The sequence below is a fragment of the Ranitomeya variabilis genome, chromosome 2 (assembly GCF_051348905.1).
Source record: "Ranitomeya variabilis isolate aRanVar5 chromosome 2, aRanVar5.hap1, whole genome shotgun sequence".
Taxonomy (NCBI): domain Eukaryota; kingdom Metazoa; phylum Chordata; class Amphibia; order Anura; family Dendrobatidae; genus Ranitomeya; species Ranitomeya variabilis.
The window spans coordinates 228,376,478-228,396,793 of record NC_135233.1 but is presented as its reverse complement, the minus strand read 5'-3'; the positions used below and the strand labels follow the sequence as shown (position 1 = coordinate 228,396,793).

Sequence of the window (20,316 nt, the reverse complement as noted above, 5' to 3'; positions counted from 1 at the left end):
TAGCGTCGCATGGGGACACACACACACACACACACACACACACACACACACACATACACACACACAGACACACACACATACATACACACACACACACACACACACATACACACACACAGACACACACACATACATACACACACACACACACACACACACACACACACACACACACAGCTTCACTGGGGGGCGGGGGCTTCCCTCTTCCTGTCCGACGTCACGTCCGGTCCTGGGTGTCAACCCCTCCGTACAAAGACGCCGACACCCAGGACAAAGGCGCTGTGTGTGGAAGGTAATATGGGGCCCTAGGGGGATACGCAGACACGCCGCTGCGTAAAGAATTGACATGTCAATTCTTTTTACGCCGGCGTGTTTGCAGACAAAAGCGCCGCGTTTTTTTGCGGTGTGTCTGAACGGCAAAGTGAATTTCTCATTCACTTTGCCGGCAGACGAAAATGACATTGCGCATTTTTGAAAAGCGCCCGCAAAATAGCGCTCAAAAATGCGCTATGTCTGAAAGTAGCCTTAGGGTATGTGCACACTCTGCGGATTTTGCTGCGGATCCGCAGCTGCGGGTCCGCAGCGGTTTCCCATGCGTTTACAGTATAATGTAAACCTATGGGAAACGAAATCCGCAGTGCACATGCTGCGGAAAAAAACGCGCGGAAACGCAGCGGTTTACATTCCGCAGCATGTCAATTCTTTGTGCGGATTCCGCTGTGGGTTTACACCTGCTCCAATAGAAAACTGCAGGTGTAAACCCGCAGCGGAATCCGCAATAGAAACCGCGATAAATCCGCAGGAAAAACTGCAGCGGTTTTGCCCTGCGGATTTATCAAATCCGCTGTGGAAAATTCCGCAATGGAATCCGCAGCGTGTGCACATGGCCTTATGCTTTGCAATATATTTGCTAAAAAGGGCATTCAGGTGTGAAGCAGAGGGGAGTGGTCTGTGTTCATCTTGGTCACATAATTAAAGGCAACCTGTCACCCCCAAAATCGAGGGTGAGCTAAGCCCACCGGCATCAGGGGCTTATCTACAGCATTCTGTAATGCTATAGAAAAGCCCCGATGTATCCTAAAAGATGAGAAAAAGAGGTTAGATTATACTCACCTGGGTGGGCGGTCAGATCCGGTGGGTGTCGCGGTCCGGTCCGGGGCCTCCCATCTTCATAGGATGACGTCCTCTTCTGGTCTTCATGCTGCGGCTCCGGCGCAGGTGTACTTTGTCTGCCCTGTTGAGGACAGAGCAAAGTACTGCAGTGCGCAGGCGCCGGGAAAGGTCAGAGAGGCCCGGCGCCTGCGCACTGCAGTACTTTGCTCTGCCCTCAACAGGGCAGACAAAGTACGCCTGCGCCGCAGCGTGAAGACCAGAAGAGGACGTCATCTGATGAAGATGGGAGGTGCCAGACCGCGACACCCATCGGACCGGGCCTGCCCCTGGGTGAGTATAATCTAACCTCTTTTTCTTATCTTTTAGGATACATCGGGGGGGGGGGGGGGGCTTATCTACAGCATTCCAGAATGCTGTAGATAAGCCCCTGATGCTGGTGGGCTTAGCTCACCCTCGATTTTGGGGGTGACAGGTTCCCTTTAAGAGTGAGCCAGATGCATATGATCAGGGCAGAGTAAACAAGGCCATAGATAACATTGGGAGTATTGCGGGGGTCAGTTAAAAAGCATACCAAATTGGTTGCAAGAAGCTGAGGTATGGGAAAGTAATAAGAATAGGTCATCAATATTGTGATCCCTGAAAATCCACTTAAAGGATCATTTGCAACGTTAAGCTTTGGACAGGTGCTAACTTTTAGTTGTTAACTTGTAGAGCCGTGAGAGCCGGCCTACTGGACTTGCAACTGATCCCGGGCTTTGAACTGATTGCTCAGAGTGGAGCAGTGGCCGTGCTTGCATGCCATCGTTCCATTCATGTTTTATAAGACTGCTTTTTTTCAGCAGCATTAGAGGAAATGAATGGCACAGTGATGCACGTGCGCGGAGACAGCTTTATTCTGACATGGTATTTCAGAGCCCTTTTCTCTTGATTGATGTGTGCTCCAGCAGTCAGGCCCCCACCGATCTGCAATTTATCACCTCTTCTTTGTATAAGTCAAGTTTATTAAAGCATAACATGTAGAAATACAGTCATTTATAATAACAAGAATATTAAATATTGCTTATGCACTGTTTGAAATTTAGTAATGTCAGTTCCACAAAATTCCACAGATTTGTACTCAATCAAATGTTGTCGCAATATCTATTTGTTGATGTTGAGTGCTAATTACAATAAATCAATAACAAGATTTTTGTAAACACCTTTCAGCAATGTTGTATTAATTATTCAAAAGAAATAGAGAAAATAAAATCTAGATAGGAAAAAGAAGTAAACAAAGAAAAAAGGGGAGAAGAAAGGGGGAAGAGGATAGGGTTGTGGAATGGGGTATGTGGGGTCGGAAACACGAATGTCAAATCTCTCCATCGAACTTGCCCATGCCCCCTAACCAGAAGGAGGGGGGGGGGGGTGAAATCTGGTGTGATGTATCTGGACTCCAGACTGGACGGACTAGAGGTGAACCATCCCCACCATGGGCACTGTAGATTTAATCATGGAGAAAAATAAATAAGGAGGCAAGTAAGGTAGGATCTTGACAGCCAGAGATCTATTTCTGGAGTCTCCCTAAATACGATCCAGGGAGCCCATGTGCTATAAGTTTTATCAGGATCTTCCGTTATCTGGCCTATCATTTGTTCCATTCTGTCAATCACCTCTTCTTTGGATAGGTGGTAAATTTTAGTGTTGGAAATGTTTAAGTTAAAGGGGTTGTCCACTATCTGGACAACCCCTTTTTACATAAAGCACTGTCCATCGTAAAATAATATATACTCACCTCCTGCACCGCCTCCGTTCCTGCGCGACGCCCAATAGTGACCGCTGATCGGCTGTAGGGCTCTGGGAGATTGGGTGCTGGAATTGAAAATATGTTATTTATATCTTATAAGGGGGAGTACCTAATTTTATAAAGGGGTTGTTTGGGTAGAGAACAAACCCTTTAATCAGTTGGGATACAATCCTCCTAATCCTGGACAACTCCTCTAACTATTCATCTACAAAGGTCTATGCCTCAAACTGCAATTATGGTCTCAACATGAAGGGACTGCACGGCTATGTTGTCTGCGTGAAAGGCTTTCTATTGCATTTCCTTTCTCTCATTGCTTTATTGTATAAAAAAAACCATCTGGGGTGAAGTGACGGAGGAGAAGGTTATAATTTTTCAGACTTTATTTAAAGTAAATTGCAAATTTTGAGTTCTCTTTCTCTGAGAGCTGAGAATAAATTCAGTTTGTGCCCTGACGTACGTGTTATAATAACATGCTGTCATGTATAACCTGAGCGGGGAGGTGTCATCATTCAATCTAACCTGTGATTTTGTTTCCCTTTTAGGGTGATGAAGGACCAATTGGACCACCAGGAGATCCCGGTCTGGAGGTACAATTTTAGGATATTTCATTATAATTTGACTCCAATTAACGTGTTTGGTATTCGTAGGCATCGGCAGGAAATTAAGCATTTTCCTGCCCGATGTTTTACTAACCTAATAAAACACGGCCGCAGCACCTACAAGAGATGAGACTGTCCAGGATGAAATCAGAGGGTCATTATTTATAGGGTAGAAATAGAAGTCCCTTTATGTCCGGAGGATTGCTGTCACGTCGCACTGGAGGGTACTCTGTACATGGTTGTCCCTTGTGTCCGTCTGAAATCTGGCCCCACCTGCTGTCACCAGAAGTGCTGCTGGTTCTCCATCACCCTTACATCTTGGCTCGCTAACAGTTCATCTTTGATTGCTATTTTGAAATACTAATTTGCACTCGGTATAGACCGTCTTTTCATAAATTGCCCTTTAATGGGTTTTTGATGCACTTGAGAATTTACTAGGACAACTTTTTGTCTTATGTTCTATTAGATAAGATTGAGGCAATATTGGGGGCTTCCCCATGGAGATCCCCCATGACGTCATTTACATGGCCAAGCTAAAGATTACTTGCTTACAGCGCAGGCGTGGTTAACACGGTGGACATGTGCTATGTTAGGAATATAGGAATGCATGTGACCCATTTCAACAGTGGTTGGGTGTACTAAAATGAAAGTGCAGTAGTAAGTGGCTCCACAATGTAGTATTGAGTGAGTAAAATATATTTGTAACATCTGGACAGTCCCCTTAAAAAGGCTATTTCCGTGCCAGTGTTTTACCACATATTCACAGAAGAAGGAGCTGGATGCAATTGAGGCCCTGTCTCCACCAAACCAAATGCTGTAAGTGTCCACGTGCATCAGCAGACATGTGTCATGGGACCACTATCACACATTGGTGGATATTTTAAAATGTTACAAGACCTTTATACTTTTTGTAGTCCCTGTAGATCGGTGGTGGTCCGGGTCCTGACTCCTGAGACACCCACCAGCAATCACTGAAAACCGTGTGCAGAAGAGCGCAAAGGCTCAGTAGAAAGCCTAGGGGTCCATACTTGGTGGGTTGAATGCCTCTGCACACTGTGCACCCCTACTGATCTGCAGGGCGCTGTAGGGGCTCCAGCACATAGAGTATAAATGTTGAAGCGACTACTGCATTCTCAGACATACCCTATAACCGCTAACATTTATAGGAAACCTTAAAATAGAAATGTCATGTATAGATGAAGTCTAATAGGTCTTCTTATTTCTAGGGATATCCGGGGAGGAAGGGATTCCCAGGTATACCAGGTGCAGAAGGACTAAAGGTTAGAGGATGTCACGTATTACCGTACAGCGCTGAATGTGTGACAGTGATGGCTGTAGTATGGCCCTGTGTCTGAACAGCACATCATATGTACAATGTTCATTTATAAAAGCCAGAATCATTGGGGCCATTTACCAGTTGTCAGATTCTCCCTCACTTCACACCTTTTGGATCTTAAATGTATAGAAAACAAGAGTCTTTACTACTAAAGTGCTCATGCATCATTGGAGTAAGAGGTAGAAAAAAAAAGTCTGTGTGTTTTGAAACTTTTTTTTTTGCTGGCCCCTGTGTCTCATGTAAGAAAGAGTTTATTTTCTTTGGCGCATATTGTTAGTCTGGGAGGTTTGCAACTCTTTCAGACCTGGCGCAAGTTCCTGGCAGTAGTCGAAGGTGAAGAGAAATTGCCACAAACTTGACTCAGATTTTTACACATCCTACTTCCATATGTGCGACAAGTAAATCCCAACGATCACTTCCAACTCACACTAACAAATTATACAAGTCTGATACAACACAGCAGCAGCCAAGGGCGGATTAGGGCTTTACTTTAGGCTTCGGCATCACATAGGCCCATCTATGTCTCTCCATGAATCAAGGCCTTATGCGGATTTGCTATTTTTTAATCTGTACCTTATATTATGCTAATTTTTAATATTTTTTTCCTTTTCTTTTTTTGAACTACTGTATGAACTTCTAAATTGCACTTAGGTGATTGCATTTATGAAATAGACACTATTGCTAAAATGCCTTTTTTTATCAGTATTTATAGCGTCTCATTTCTGTATTGTCATGATATTCGAGCAACGTGCCTACTTGCTTCCAGAAAGAAAGCCACTTTTGATCTTAATAATAATAATCTTTCTTTATATAGTGCCAACACATTCCAATCTTAGATTGTATCTGGTATTACAACTCAGTACCATTTGTTTTATTGGGGCTGAGCAATAGCTGTCAAAACTAGATATATAAGCATAATACAGTCACTGACAAAGATGCGGCTTGGCCCGGAAAACGCCTTTAAAATAAAAATAGTTATGACTTTTCAATAAATTGTATTTGGCATTTTTTAGGATTTTGGAATTTTGTTTTCAAAACGCAGCATGGTGTTATTTCTCTAACATTTTTTTACCATAGGACTGTACATATGCAGAATTGTAACAAAGTGAAATATTTTTGATAAAAAAAAAAAAAAAAAAAAAAGATGAAAATAGGTGAAAAAAATTTTTTTTTTTTCAACACTCGTTAAAAAAAGGCTGAAAAGCTGTATGGCATTCACACTCAGATTTATGTTTCTTTCCAGATTGGACGAAGTACATTTTAATGTGTAGTTCAAATTTGTACAAATTTTACAACTTTCTAATGATTTTTTTTTTCTCATTTCTCGCCATATCACAATTCTGCCTGCAGTCAGTGAATGAAATCACTGATTATGAATGAAGCCTCGATAAAATGTACAAAGTGATATAATTCCAAATTGTAGTCATGACATGTTATACACAACGAGGCATTAGGGTTACATAATGTGTAACAAAATCTGTCTGCGTATACAGTCCAGGAGGGAAAGGAAATTCATGTGGTCACCACAGATGGAAGCAGCCAAACATTCAATAATGCACAAGGTGAAAGGTTGATTAACAGAATAATATATAATCTGCAAATTTACAATGATCCAATATCAGCACAGGAAATGAAAAATGGCTAAACAAGTTAGGCTAGTTTCACATTTGCGTTTAAAAACACGGCGTTTAAAACGCAAACGCAGGTGGTGAAAAAAACGCATGTAAACGCGGCAAAACGCCGTGTTTTTTAGACGCATGCGTTTTTGCATGCGGTAAAAAAAACGCGGTGTTTTGCCGCGTTTACATGCGTTTTTTCCTACCTTGCGTTTTTGAAACGCATGCTGAGAAGTGTGTGACAGCTGCCAATCATCAAAATCAACAAGAAAACCCACTATAAATAGAAATAGCAAGGCTGGAGAAAGGCTCAGTGTGAGCCGAAACGTTGCCACAGCATGTGGGTTTGAAATAAACCACATTTTTTCAACTGAATATTGGAGTGCTGCCTTCATTTTTCCCTATATGGATTGGGGCAAGTATTGGAGGTTTTGTTGGGGAGGCGTGCACCCACTTATTGGTGTTGTGCTGTTCCATTTTTGTATATGTTTAAATCTAGAGATATACGGTAGTTGGTAATGTATGTATTTTGTGTTGTCAAATCTGGTGACTGCTCTACTTTAAAGGGTCTGGCATTGAATTATAAGGTAGTTAGTTCCAAAAGGCAGAACTAGAACAACCGCTTTCTTCAGTTGAAGAAACGCGAATTTGCTTACTTTTCACCCAGGGAGCATTGCCTGATCCATCTGTCTCTTTACTCTAGCTTTCAGTCTCCAAAAGGAGAACCTTTTACTGCCTTGCATCAGGTCATGTTCCACATAGTCATAAGTGTCTGTGTACATCTTCAGTTCTGCTATCATACGTAGGGACTATCCTCTCCCATCTTGGTTGCATGCCAGAAATCCAGGGCCTAGTATGAGCTTATAGTTTGAGAATTTCCTTTTGCCAGCTTCCTTATGCCGTTTGCTTAATCTTTATGTGCTGAGAGATGTGAGTTCTTTATTTTCTGAGTGACTATGTCTTTTCCTATTTCTCCAGGGTGAGCCAGGAAACACAGGAAGAGCTGGGAAGATCGGTGAACAGGTGCTGTAAATAGTTTCTCTGCCCGGGAAATATTTCTCAATACCCCCATAACAGTCACTGTCTCCATTACTGATGGGAGGCCACTAACTATGATTTCCTGATGGAGACTGGAGGTGTATTTAGTATAGACATCTTCCATGGCGCTAGCCAGCAGATCTGCAATACACAAGGCCTTTCTCATGCTGTTATATAACCTGGAACTGTTAATTCTTGCTTTCAAATCCAATCCAGTATTTACACATCGCTGTAAGAACTCTGCAAGAACAGAAATCTTTACCTGAGCTGCCAATAACAATATTACATTCTTTGCTTTCAGAATATCTTAATCCTAAATCAACTGTCTGGAAAAATACTATTATAGGGGCATATTTTTCCAAGTAAAATGTCTCCCTCATCCTTGTTACATCCCATACATTAATGGGCTAATTAATACCCTTCATTACTGCTAAATGGACATTCACAAGGGTTGATTTTTTAATATTTTTGTTTCATTCCTTTAAAAAGCTTTGCGATTAGCACTAGAAATTTATAAGAGTTAGTCTGTAAGTAAATGGCACTACAGTCTCTCTGCTTGGATCCATTTGGTTTTGATGTGGTCTTGATAATCTACATAAAACATGAGAAGCTTTGTAAATATATTCTATTACTTACTGTGATCGAGAGCCTATAATTATAGTCCAGTGCTGCATTCACAATTCTGCTGGCTCCAGAGGTGATATCTCCCTGCATTTCTCATTGCCAATGTAACCACAGCTAACTTCAGAGCTGAAATCTCTTTGCATTTCACAAAACCAATGGAACCACAGGGCATGTAGGTTACTTAAGTAGGGAATGTTTGCACCCTTCTGCACCGTGGCATCAATCAAATACCACCCCAATACCTTTTTCATAGTCTCTATTAAACATGTGCCCCTCCATTGCGCCATTTGTCAGCCTGGCTTAGACCCCACTGACCTCTCACTGGAGCTTTGCTCTGAGATAATGGCAAGTCCTCACATTATAGGCATCTTTCCACTACCTCATAGCCCGGCTCTACCTCTACATCAATCCAGACCTATTCCTGTTGGCCTCTTGTTGGGCACTGTACTTGGACTCGCGCTCTCTAACAACTGACTTCCTCATCTTGGCACCAGTTTTTGCCTAATAAAGTCCTAACAACGCAATACTTGGCTAAATTAATGTAACAGACCCTGAGCATTTGTCAGCCAGGTGAACCAGCATGCCCCAAGTCCGACAACTCTATTACACTTCCAATACAATGACAATAATAACACATTTTTGTCTGTGTAAACATTTTGTACGGAAATAAATATAATAAACTTCTTACTGAGGGATCGGTAACTTCTTGTCCCGACTGATGTGCACCTACACAATGTTTACTCAGGTGATTTACATTATCCAAAGCTTTATCCTGTCAAATAGTGTGAGGTAGGTAAAGCCACTCTACAAGAACTAAACTGTTGGGTATTGTCTGACTACAAGCTTGTTGTCTGTTTCCAGTGGCAACCAAAGGAATTGTGAGTGCATCAGACTATAACTTGGGATAAATCTGAAATTTCAAGGCACTGGAGACTTGATAAAACCTAAGCACCATTTTGAGGTTGTGTTGAAGGGACAACGTTGCTAATTTCAGCATTTTAATATATTTTCTACACAGGGTCTTCCAGGATTTATTGGTCCAGTGGGAGAGACAGGGATTGCAGGAGAAAAGGTAAGGGTAATGATTTAAAGACCTAGGGTACTGTCAATGTTTCATTAAAAATGTATCATATGTCATCCCGGACCTAATAAAATGCTTTAATAATAACATCCAGATGAATTACACTGTGTTTTTTAGGGAGACCGAGGCACTATTGGGGCTCCGGGACCTCCAGGAGAGAAGGGAACACTGGTAAGAATCGGTCTATTACTTAAGCCCCATACAGGATAGGAATAACACACATCCTGTACATACACTTATACGTAGACATTGATTGGATATTTCTCGTATATATTGTGCTGCACGTCTTAAGTTACGTAAGCCTCCATCCAAAGCATCGTTCATGACAGCATCGCCCTGTGATTCCATAAATATATGTGAAGAAAGTTGGCAATGCATCGCTCAGTGTTCATCGGCTTAATTGCTTTCCGATTTACATATAGTAACCACAAGCCCATGCTGGTAAATGTACACGTGTCGATTGCCTTCGTTCACTGCTGTCATTCTTCTCCGGTAGCCACGTGCTTGGTTGGATTCCCTTTCAGAGAGCGTCTGTCTGAGTGTTTGGATAGCTCTTGCCTCGTGTGTTTGGCTTTCTTTATTTTCTTAAGGGGAGTGTATTTTTCTAGTGTGGTCGGATACCTGTGTGCCCTGACGTCTGCACAGCCCAGAGTATTACAGGAGCTTCTGTTTACCTTAATTACCCTGGCGTTTTTACCCCCGCCCTGTCTGTTTATGTGTATTTGAACCAGGTATTTCCTGCGTGCACAAGGCTTCCACTGAAATGCACTATTTAAAGCCCCTCTTGGATGAGCCACAGGGTGTATGTTCAAAGAGGCAGTCCACCAAATAAACCAAATAGTTGTAGTGAATGTACCCATTTTACAAAATAGCCTTACTTATCCATCAGGACTCTTGTTGGCGGAGAAAGCCAGTAGTCCGTCTCTGTGCTTGGACAAAAATGGAAACGTACTCAAATCATATTCGGCGAAGAATCAGGCTCCAAAATTAAACCAGATTAGCTCTAAAATGATTAAAAAGTCAGAATGAAAATGGAGTATTAGGGTAAGTCCACATGAGATGAAAATTCCCCCATATCTCCTTCATGGAGTTCAATGCAGATTTTGCTGCTAATTCACTACCGATTTTCTCCACTACTACATAGAAAATCTGCTGTGAAAATCCACAACAAATCTGAAACCGGATGATGTAGGATTTTAGGAAAAAACGACGCATTCTCACATTTCTGTGCAGACATCCGAACATGTGGATCAGTCTTGTAAAATCTCTGTCACTTTCCACTGTTGATTGTAACTGCAAAAATCCAGTGATACCTCAGAGCCAATTCTGTCCTGTATGGATTTACCCTTTAAAAGAGCCTGACTACTCCTTTTTTATTTAAAAAAATATATATCCCATAGTAATCTGAAGAAAAGTAGATATTTGCTTTCCTTGGTAGTGCTGCCAGTGTCTTGCTGTCAATCTTGTCGCTTCCTTTTCCAGCAGGGAGCGCCACCAATCACCTGCTGCATTGATCATGTAACATCCAAACTAGAAGAGAGAGCAAGAGTCGCTGTTTTCCGGCACATACAGCAAGTGACTGCTGGTGCCATTGATTGGCTACATCTGTCACATGATGTCTCTCGCAACAAGAGAAGTAGAGAGACTAGCGGGGGGCACGTGTTTTTTTGGGGAATTTTTTGCAGCACACATTTTATTTATTTTTAAAATAAAGGAAGTGATGGACAACCCCTTTTTGTTGCATCCATATATACATGATAGTTACAGATTCACATCACATTGAAAGACTACTATGAGTTCCACATTGTCATCATTCCCGCTGCTTATTGGCTTGATGTAATAACTAAACAATATGACACCGCTATTTCCGATTGCTCGGACCATGACATATAGAACTCACGATTAAAAGCGACCACTATGGACTGAGATATTATAGGCAAAACTACATCTCAAGATGCTGACCTAACTCTATGAAAGTCCAATGAAAAGCATGGCTTGATAGCGTGAGATTTCACTTGAATTTTATCTTTTTTGTGCATTATTCTATAGAATGCCACATGCAATGTATTCGATTTTCAAACAGTGGGCAACCTCATCAAATATTTCTTTACTTTTCAGGGTCACACTGGTAATCCTGGACTACTAGGTCCTCCAGGTCCTCCAGGACCATCGGTAAGTGATATGTTCCTCTCAATCCTTTGGCTAAAAATTACCAAGCTGCTGACGTGATTGATACGTAGTGATTGAGCTGGGTCTATATTGTTAATGTGGATAGCCAAATACACATAATATGTATTTTATCATATTGGTCAGTTAGATCATATCGAGGACAGTCTTATCGAAACTCCTTTTTTGGTTTATTCACTGACTGTACAACCAATCTTAACCTCTATATTATTTCTATATATATATGTATGTATTATATTGGTGCATTACCAGTGCCTTGCATCCATTATGTGTGTTATTCTCTTGTGTCATAACAGGGTTTGCTTGGATCACGTGGGGCGCAAGGCATAAGAGGTCCAAAAGGCCGAAGGGTAAGTGGAGATCCAAATGGTGCATCATTTTAGTATACAGTTGTCGTATGCTTACTATGTGGTCGTTTCATGTGACACATGGACTGTATATTTTTGGGCACTTTTTACATAACTTCCATCTCATAAGGTAATGGTTCTTACGCTAGGGCGTGCCATTGTTTTATGGTTAGTGAAGATCAGACCCCCTTCAGACTATAGGATCGTTCAGCTGATAGCTATCTCCCAACACCCATGCTTGGTGAACGCTGTTGTGTTCTTTATCAGAGAGTCGCTGCCAGAATCATCTGGCAGTGGCCTATCACCTGGACAACAAAAGGATCTGGTGATTTGTATTCCAATAACCATATCCTTATGCCTGCCCAGCATAAGGTACGGATTAGATGACTCATTCAATCATGCCAAATCCTTGGGAATGAAGGGGAGCTAGTGCCGTATCACTGTGAAGGGAAAATAACTCAGAAGATGATGCTGCACTAATTCCTTTTCATTGCCAAGATCAGTGGATATCCCAAAGGTTTGACAGTCAACCATAAAGGGATGTATTCTCCTAGTGATATGGCATCAGTTTATAAGATGGGAATACCCCAAAGTTTAAAAACAAAGAGAAATTTATTCCCTTCATACTTCACTTACCGTTTTAATCCTCTCTGGATTCCATTGATTTCAGTAGCAGGCCCATTGTAATGGGTTAAGGAGTCTCCTAACTAAAGAAGTGGAGATCCATGAGTTCACAGTCCCCAATGATAACTTCTATATCTCAAAAGCATGTGTGATAAGACCTCTCTGTTTTTTTGTTTTTTTTGTTATGTTTTTTCAAGACGTCCCAGTTGGGTTCTTACATTGGATAGATAATTGAGTGATAATATAATCCTTGGTGTTAGGAATATATATTACTCCTTTCTTCATCCAGAAAACTCACTTCTGGGTCCTGGGAATTTTGTTCCTTAGTAAAGGTTTTATATGCGTGTAAACCAGTGCTGACCACAGACATGACAGGTCTTTACCATCACCACCCCCATTTTCCATGAGTCATCATTGCACATTTTGGCTACTTTTGGATAAAACTTGTGATCGGAAAAAAAAATACAGGGAAATGACATCTAAATCTTCCAAAAAAGAGGACGGCTTGTACTGTATTTCGAGGGTTTGGCAGATAGAAAACTGATGGGATTACAGGCATGTAGGGGTGGATCCGGGACACTGCCAGCTAATGCTTTCATTTGATGCTAATAAAGAAAATACTTATTAATTAGGGTGTGTGTAGTACCCGCGTAAATTGCCCTGTTTGTCACTGTATCTGTCATTGGCAATGACTTTTCTGGGAACATCTAAACATAGCTTGCTGGACTTGATCTAATTTAGTATTACACAGTCTGATGTACAGAAAGTCTGTGAAGATGCTGCCATTTTTACTGGACCTTTATTGGATGAATTCAAAACGACATCATTATAGAAAGTGCCCATAGGTCAAGGAACTGTCCAAATTTCAAAAACAGCACCACCTATGTCCATGGTTTGTGTCCGGTATTGCAGCTATGCTCCATATAAATGATTGAAGGTAAGCTGCAATACCAGACACAAACTGTGGGCAGTTGTGGTGCAGTTCTTTGGAAGAAAGCGGACATTTTTACCTAGCCTAGACAACCCTTGAAGTAAACACTGGCTCTCGCTGGGAAATTCTGCATAATCAGAAATTATAGCTTTGTTTACAAAATACTTAATGTGTGCGCTATTTATATTATCCTAGAAATCCTACTAATAAAGTGGACGCTTTTTTTTTTTCTGGTGAATAGGGACATGGTTGAGGTACTAGTGATCACGGAGGACCTTTTTTTGTTTTTGTAAATTGATATTACTTCCAAAAAAAATCTTCCTTTAAGCTGTTACTTACTTGTCCCGGTCTTGCTCCTTCCCTCTGTACTAGTCTATGCTGGGTTACTCTGGTAATTCTGTAAACACCTCCCATATCGCCAGACACTGCATTTTAAGGCCGGCTCGGGCGGCTGTCAGCTGCCTGAGTATTCCTGCAAGTACAGCACCTAGCTACTGTGTAGGAGCTGGCCGCATCTACCTCAAGATTGCTCCAGTTAGCTGACTAATTATCTTCTCAGCAACTCCTGGATTTCCTATTCGCTGGATTAGGATATGTGAACACGCTGTCTTTTTCAGACGGATTCCGATTTTTCTGACATCTCTGTGCACATGTTCCATCTTGTGTTACCTCTTTTAACTGCTTCAGGGTTCGGATATCTTACAGAGGTTAAGAGTTAACACTGTTGCTTTGCAGCGCTGGGATCCTGGGTTCAAATCTCACCAGGGACAACATCTGCAAGAAATTAGTGTGTTCTCCCTGTGCTTGCGTAGGTTTCCTGCGGGTTCTCCGGTTTCCTCCCTCATTCTAAAGTTATACTGATAGGGAATCTAGATTGTGAGCCCCAATGGGGACAGCAATAATAATGTCTGTAAAGCGCTGAGGAATATGATGGCACTATATAAGCAAAGCACAATAAATAAAAAATAAGCAGCAGGTTTGTTCTAATATATACTTAAAAGTATACTCCACCGCTCCAAAAGATTCTGAAAAAACGTTAGCAAAGACACTTCATGAAAACAACTGCCAGTGTTTTCCTGAAGCACTTTTGCCTTGGAAAGCTTGGCGCTTCCACCATCGTCTTAGACGTCATATGCTTATTTCCAATAGCAAGGTACCTGATTGTCTCTGGCAGCTATGTCTCTTTTAACCATATCCCTGCAGCAAGTTCCGAACTGCTTGTATGTTTCTCCTGTTTCGGTGTGTCTGTCCTCCAGCAGCATCTAGTTCTTCCATTGTCCATTTTCTGTCCTTCGTCCCCTGTGGTGCTGGTTCTCACTGATCTACATGCTGCCCTTTTCCTCTGTGTCATCACCTCTGGTCCCTGCTGCTCACCTTGGCCTAGAGAATCCAACTCGCCTAGTGAACCCATAACATAGGCTTTGTAGTTTTGCTTTATAGTTCCCAATATGAAATTGTGAATAAATATCTACTCAATTTCTACTTTTGCTTAGCAATAACATAGTGACCTGAACTGGAGATGTCTGTAGAGGTTTTTATAACCCTATTGAGAGTCATCTGTTTGTTTGTTTTTTGCCCCTCTTTACTATTGAGTAGTGTGTTGGTTGACTGCTTGACATGCCTGAAAGGGTTTTTTTTCCCAAAAGTTATGCCCTACATAGGGAGGTAGCATGAGAATCCAAATTAGCAGCTCTCCACTAGAAGATAATTGGCTCTCTGGTGCAACATTGCCTAGACCCAGCGGTCAGATTCCTATCAGCAAGTTATCCTCTATCTAATGAATAACTTACGATTTTGGGGACAGGCCTTTATTGAGCTTGTACGGTGCGGTCACATCACATTGCCTGTGTTATTCTTTTTTTCTCACTATCCCCCCTAAAAATATAATGAGCTATAAAGTGTAGTTTTTGGTGCACTATCGACCTACAATTCAGTAGTAATAATACATGGTTTTTTTTTAATGTAGGGTAATAAAATCTCCAACTTTCAGAATGACAAGATAGAAATTTATGTCTAGTCCTCGGCATCAAAGACCTGCAGTTGGTAGTTGTAAACTGGGTAGTTAATAGAGTAAATGATATTGTTCTCTCAGCTACTATAGCCGAGCACGCCACCCATTTCTGTAAGATCTAAAGATGTTTTTAGTGTAAATCTCCATTTAATCTTCCAAGGAGACCTCAGTAGTCGAGTGATTCAGGGATTTTATGGAGACCTCACAAGCTCCAAAAAAAACATTCATCAAGCTCAAATTTGATGTAAAACAAGTGAAGGGTTGCTTCAGTTTAATGTTTTGCTCGATAATTATTGAGTGTGCAACCACATAAAGAGAAGCTGTCAGGAGACATATCAAGCAGTGTTTCCAGAGATGAGATTGGATCTACCGTATCTTATTCTGTATAGTACATGACTCTTTTTGAAGAAAATCTCCAAGGCTGCAGTCACCTCCTGATTCATCATGAGCTTTGCCGATCTGTCCCTCTCCTATACTTTACACTTCAGCTCTGCTTGTCTTCTACAAGCACAGAAAAAAATGACTACATGAAGCGAATTTCCATTACAGCAAGGACATAATGACTAGCAACTAAGCCAGTAGTGTTAAAACACAGATTTTGCAAGGTCAGTAGGTTACTCAAATATTAATATGTACATTTTCACTGAAGATATCTATTACTCTAATATTATTACATGTGCATGCTCAATTACAGGGGATTCTTGCCATCTGGATTTTTTTCACTTAAATGCATGTATTTGTGTCTAAATATATATATTTACAGTTGGGTTTAATTAAAAATGCAATTATTTAACTTTTGAAGTCTTTGTCTCCCTACACATTGCTGGCTGCAGAATGAGTTAACTGAGAACCTTCAATTGTGACTTCGATTACTTAAGGCCCCGTCTCACATAGCGAGATCGCTAGCGAGATCGCTGCTGAGTCACAAGTTTTGTGACGCAACAGCGACCTCAGTAGCGATCTCGCTATGTGTGACACGTACCAGCGATCAGGCCCCTGCTGCGAGATCGCTGGTCGTGTCGGAATGGCCTGGACCTTTTTTTGGTCGTTGAGGTCCCGCTGACATCGCTGAATCGGTGTGTGTGACACCGATCCAGCGATGTCTTCACTGGTAACCAGGGTAAACATCGGGTTACTAAGCGCAGGGCCGCGCTTAGTAACGCGATGTTTACACCCTGGTTACCAGCGTAAATGTAAAAAAAAAAAAACAGTACATACTTACCATCTGATGTCCGTCAGGTCCCCCGGCGTCTGCTTCCTGCTCTGACTGAGTGCCGCCGTACAGTGAGAGCACAGCACAGCAGTGACGTCACCGCTGCGCTCTGCTCTCACTGTACGGCGGCTCAGTCAGAGCAGGAAGCAGACGGCAAGGGACACCGAAAGGCGAGTATGTACTGTTTGTTTTTTTTGGTAACCAGGGTAAATATCGGGTTACTAAGCGCGGCCCTGCGCTTAGTAACCCGATGTTTACCCTGGTTACCCGGGTGCTGCAGGGGGACTTCGGCATCGTTGAAGACAGTTTCAACGATGCCGAAGTCGTTCCCCTGATCGTTGGTCGCTGGAGAGAGCGGTCTGTGTGACAGCTCCCCAGCGACCACACAGCGACTTACCAACGATCACGGCCAGGTCGTATCGCTGGTCGTGATCGTTGGTAAATCGCTATGTGAGACGGGGCCTTTACACTTCTCTACTTCACACCTACTTTATAGCTTTAATCCGATAACTGTGTTGAGCTACTTAAAAGGCTAAGGAGCCAAACTAAAGCTGCTCACGAGATGGTACCATCTATACTTATCTAAACTTGCGTGCTAAATTAGAAGGAAATGTTGAAATTCCAGCTGTAACTTTTTTTTCTTTTCCTCCCATTTCAATGTTTCTGAAGTTCTCCTAGAATGACAAGAGGCATCATCAGCGGTAGTATTACAGATCTCGTATTGTCATCAGGTGGTTGGCTGTCATCACAACAGCTGCCCTGAATGAAATACAAAGATCACAACAGTGCTTCATTTAGAGTAGAAAAATGGCCATGGGGAACACTTGCCTTGCCTCCCACATGTGGGAGTGGGGCGGCGCAGTAACTGGCCATGCGGCTTTTCTGCAGCCGCCGCGCCGTTCTCCCTCCTCTGCCTTCTGACCGCCGCTCCATAGGGAGCCCGGCTTCCGGGGGTGCATGCCGCTGACGTCGCCCACAAGGCACGCTGAGAATGGGCGTGCCCACGTAACGTCGATGGGTGTGCGCAGGGACCAAGATGGCGACGCCCAGGGCGAAAAAGCTGGCCAGGACGTGTGGATACTTGGCGAGTCCCAGCGGGGCAGGTGGAGGGGGAGTGGCATCGGTTGGGCACCAGAGGAGACGGGAAGATCAGTGGATACCTCTTATAAGGAGGGATGACCACAGAACAAGCACTTATGTCCGAAGCTCCCCCATCATGGAGGATCCCAGTGGACAGTAGCAGCAGGAGCTATCACTAGTGTCTGTGCCTGGTCACCAGCTCGGTCGCACTAAAAGGAGCACCGCTCGAGTGGCAGGAGTGGAAGCTGTCCCGATCAGAGATCGCGGGACTCCTCAGTAGCCAGGAGGGACGTTATACATACCCCTGATCAGCCTCTGAATCTGGTACCCTTGATTTGACAGCGGGTGGTGAGTGGTCTACGAGAATGTCACCTTTGTTGTTAATAGAGGCCATTTTCTGCTTAAATGCTTAAATCACTAGGGGCCTAGGAAGGCTAGCGCTAAAAGGAGGAATGAGTGTGCCCTTTGTAAAATCCTGCTGGCAGTCCATTGGCAGCAAGATCTCTGCTCTGACTGCATACAAGAAACGATACGGGAAGAGACCCCCCGAGTTCACCATGAGCCTTAGGGCCATGATCAGGGCAGAGGTGCAAGATTCCCTAAAGACAGCGGTAAAAAAGGGAAGCAAGAGAGCTTAGGGGCTTGTCACAGAATCAGAGGCCTCGCGATCTGTTGGGGAGTATCATATTGAATCCCCGTCCTACTCCCCCTCCTCCTCCTTGGACAGTGATGTAGGCAGCCGACCTTGCTTTCCGGCCGAGGACACTGATAGACTGGTTAGGGCAGTCAGGTCAACAATGGGACTAAAGGAGGAAAGGGCACCTAAATCCCTAGATGATCTTATGTTTGGGGGGCTTGGAGGAAAAAAGGAACCACATATTTCCAGTTAATTCCAGGATAAAGGCGCTCATAGATAAAGAATGGAAGAAGCTGGAGAGGTCTGGTAGCCTGCCCTCATCTTCTAAAAGGAGATACCCCTTTCAGGAGAAGAACTTGGAGGGTTGGGAAAGTCCTCTAAGAAGTCATCCCTGCCGCTGGAGGATTCTGGCACACTTAGAGACCCGTTAGATAAGAAAGCTGATGGGTTCCTGAGGCACATCTGGGAGGCAGCCGCGGGGGGGTCTAAAGGTGGCGATAGCTGGGACATGTACTGCCCGCTCCCTGGCTGCAACAGATGGAGAAACAACTTAGAAGTAAGGTTCCGAGAGTTGAGAGCTTGTCCAATATGGCTTTGTTGCAGGGAGCAGCGGCCTTTCTAGCAGATTCCTCAGCAGACTCTGTGAGGTTAGCGGCTAGGTTGGCGAGCCTATCCAACGCGGCTAGACGGGTCTTATGGCTGAAGGGGTGTCCGGGAGACCTGTCTTCAAAAAATAGACTCTGCTCCATCCCATGTGACGGCCAGTTTCTCTTTGGGCAGAAGCTAGAGGACATATTGGAGAAGGCAGGTGACAAGAAGAATGGGTTTCCCCATTTCTCGGTGGAAGCTAGGAAGTCTTTTCGGAGGAGGAGAAAGAAAGAGCTGGGACTTCAAGGATTGGAAGGGGTCTGGATATATGTTCAGAGGGCCCTCTACATCTTCAAAAAAGCCCCCCCCCCCCCGATGACGTCAGGTCAGAGGTAGGGGGGGTGTTTCTCCTTCTCCCTGCCTGGGTGAATATCTCCCCCAGTCGCTGGATCTTGAGTGTCATCAAGGACGGTCTGAAGATAAACTTCGTCCATCCACCCCACCAGACATTTATATTAACACCCTGCAGGAAATCACCAGGAGAACAGCTGGCCCTGAAGGCGGAGATTTTGGGACTGTTACAAAAATGAGTTCTGTGCGAAGTCCCGGTGAAAGAGATTGGAAAGGGGATTTTATTCCCCCCTCTTTTTGATACAGAAGCCAGATAGTCCTTAGAGAACCATCGTCAGCCTAAGAAAGCTCAACTGTTGGATTGTGAATTATTCCTTCAAAATGAAGTCAGTGAGCACAACTATAAAGCTATTTTTCCAGGATTGCTTCATAGCGATCATCGACTTAAAAGATGCCTATTACCACATCCCAATCCATCGAGACCATCAAAAATTCCTGAGGGTGGCTCTGTATGTCCAAGGACAGGTTAGGCATTACCAGTATACAGCCCTTTCATTCGGTCTGTCAGTGGCTCTGAGAGTACTTACAAAAGTAATATCGGAGGTGATGGCCTGCCTTTGTTCTCGGGACATTGTTATCATCCTGTACCTGGACGACTTCCTTAGGGTACCGTCACACAGTGCCATTTTGATCGCTACGACGGTACGATTCGTGACGTTCTAGCGATATCGTTACGGTATCGCAGTGTTTGACACGCAGCAGCGATCAGGGATCCTGCTGAGAATCGTACGTCGTAGCAGATCGTATGGAACTTTCTTTCGTCGCTTGATCACCCGCTGACATCGCTGGATCGTTGTGTGTGACAGCGATCCAGCGATGTGTTCGCTTGTAACCAGGGTAAACATCGGGTAACTAAGCGCAGGGCCGCGCTTAGTAACCCGATGTTTACCGTGGTTACCAGCGTAAACGTAAAAAAAACAAACAGTACATACTTACATTCCGGTGTCTGTCCTCCGGCGTCTCAGCTTCTCTGCACTGTGAGCGCCGGCCAGCCGGAAAGCGAGCACAGCGGTGACGTCTGACGTCACCGCTGTGCTTTCCGGCCGCTGTGCTTACACAGTGCAGAGAAGCTGAGACGCCGGAGGACAGACACCGGA

The 20,316-nt window shown here is 43.5% G+C and overlaps 1 protein-coding gene across 2 annotated transcripts in view; it reads left to right on the top strand.

The window, feature by feature from the left end:
• COL27A1 (collagen type XXVII alpha 1 chain) overlaps nucleotides 1–20,316 on the top strand; it is a 477,424-nt gene that overhangs the window by 220,612 nt on the left and 236,496 nt on the right. For both annotated transcript variants that reach the window (XM_077283906.1, XM_077283905.1), the window contains exons 22-28: nucleotides 3,439–3,483; nucleotides 4,722–4,775; nucleotides 7,426–7,470; nucleotides 9,128–9,181; nucleotides 9,308–9,361; nucleotides 11,309–11,362; nucleotides 11,674–11,727. In XM_077283906.1, coding sequence (XP_077140021.1) covers nucleotides 3,439–3,483; nucleotides 4,722–4,775; nucleotides 7,426–7,470; nucleotides 9,128–9,181; nucleotides 9,308–9,361; nucleotides 11,309–11,362; nucleotides 11,674–11,727 — 360 coding nt within the window. The remainder of the gene's footprint in view (nucleotides 1–3,438; nucleotides 3,484–4,721; nucleotides 4,776–7,425; nucleotides 7,471–9,127; nucleotides 9,182–9,307; nucleotides 9,362–11,308; nucleotides 11,363–11,673; nucleotides 11,728–20,316) is intronic.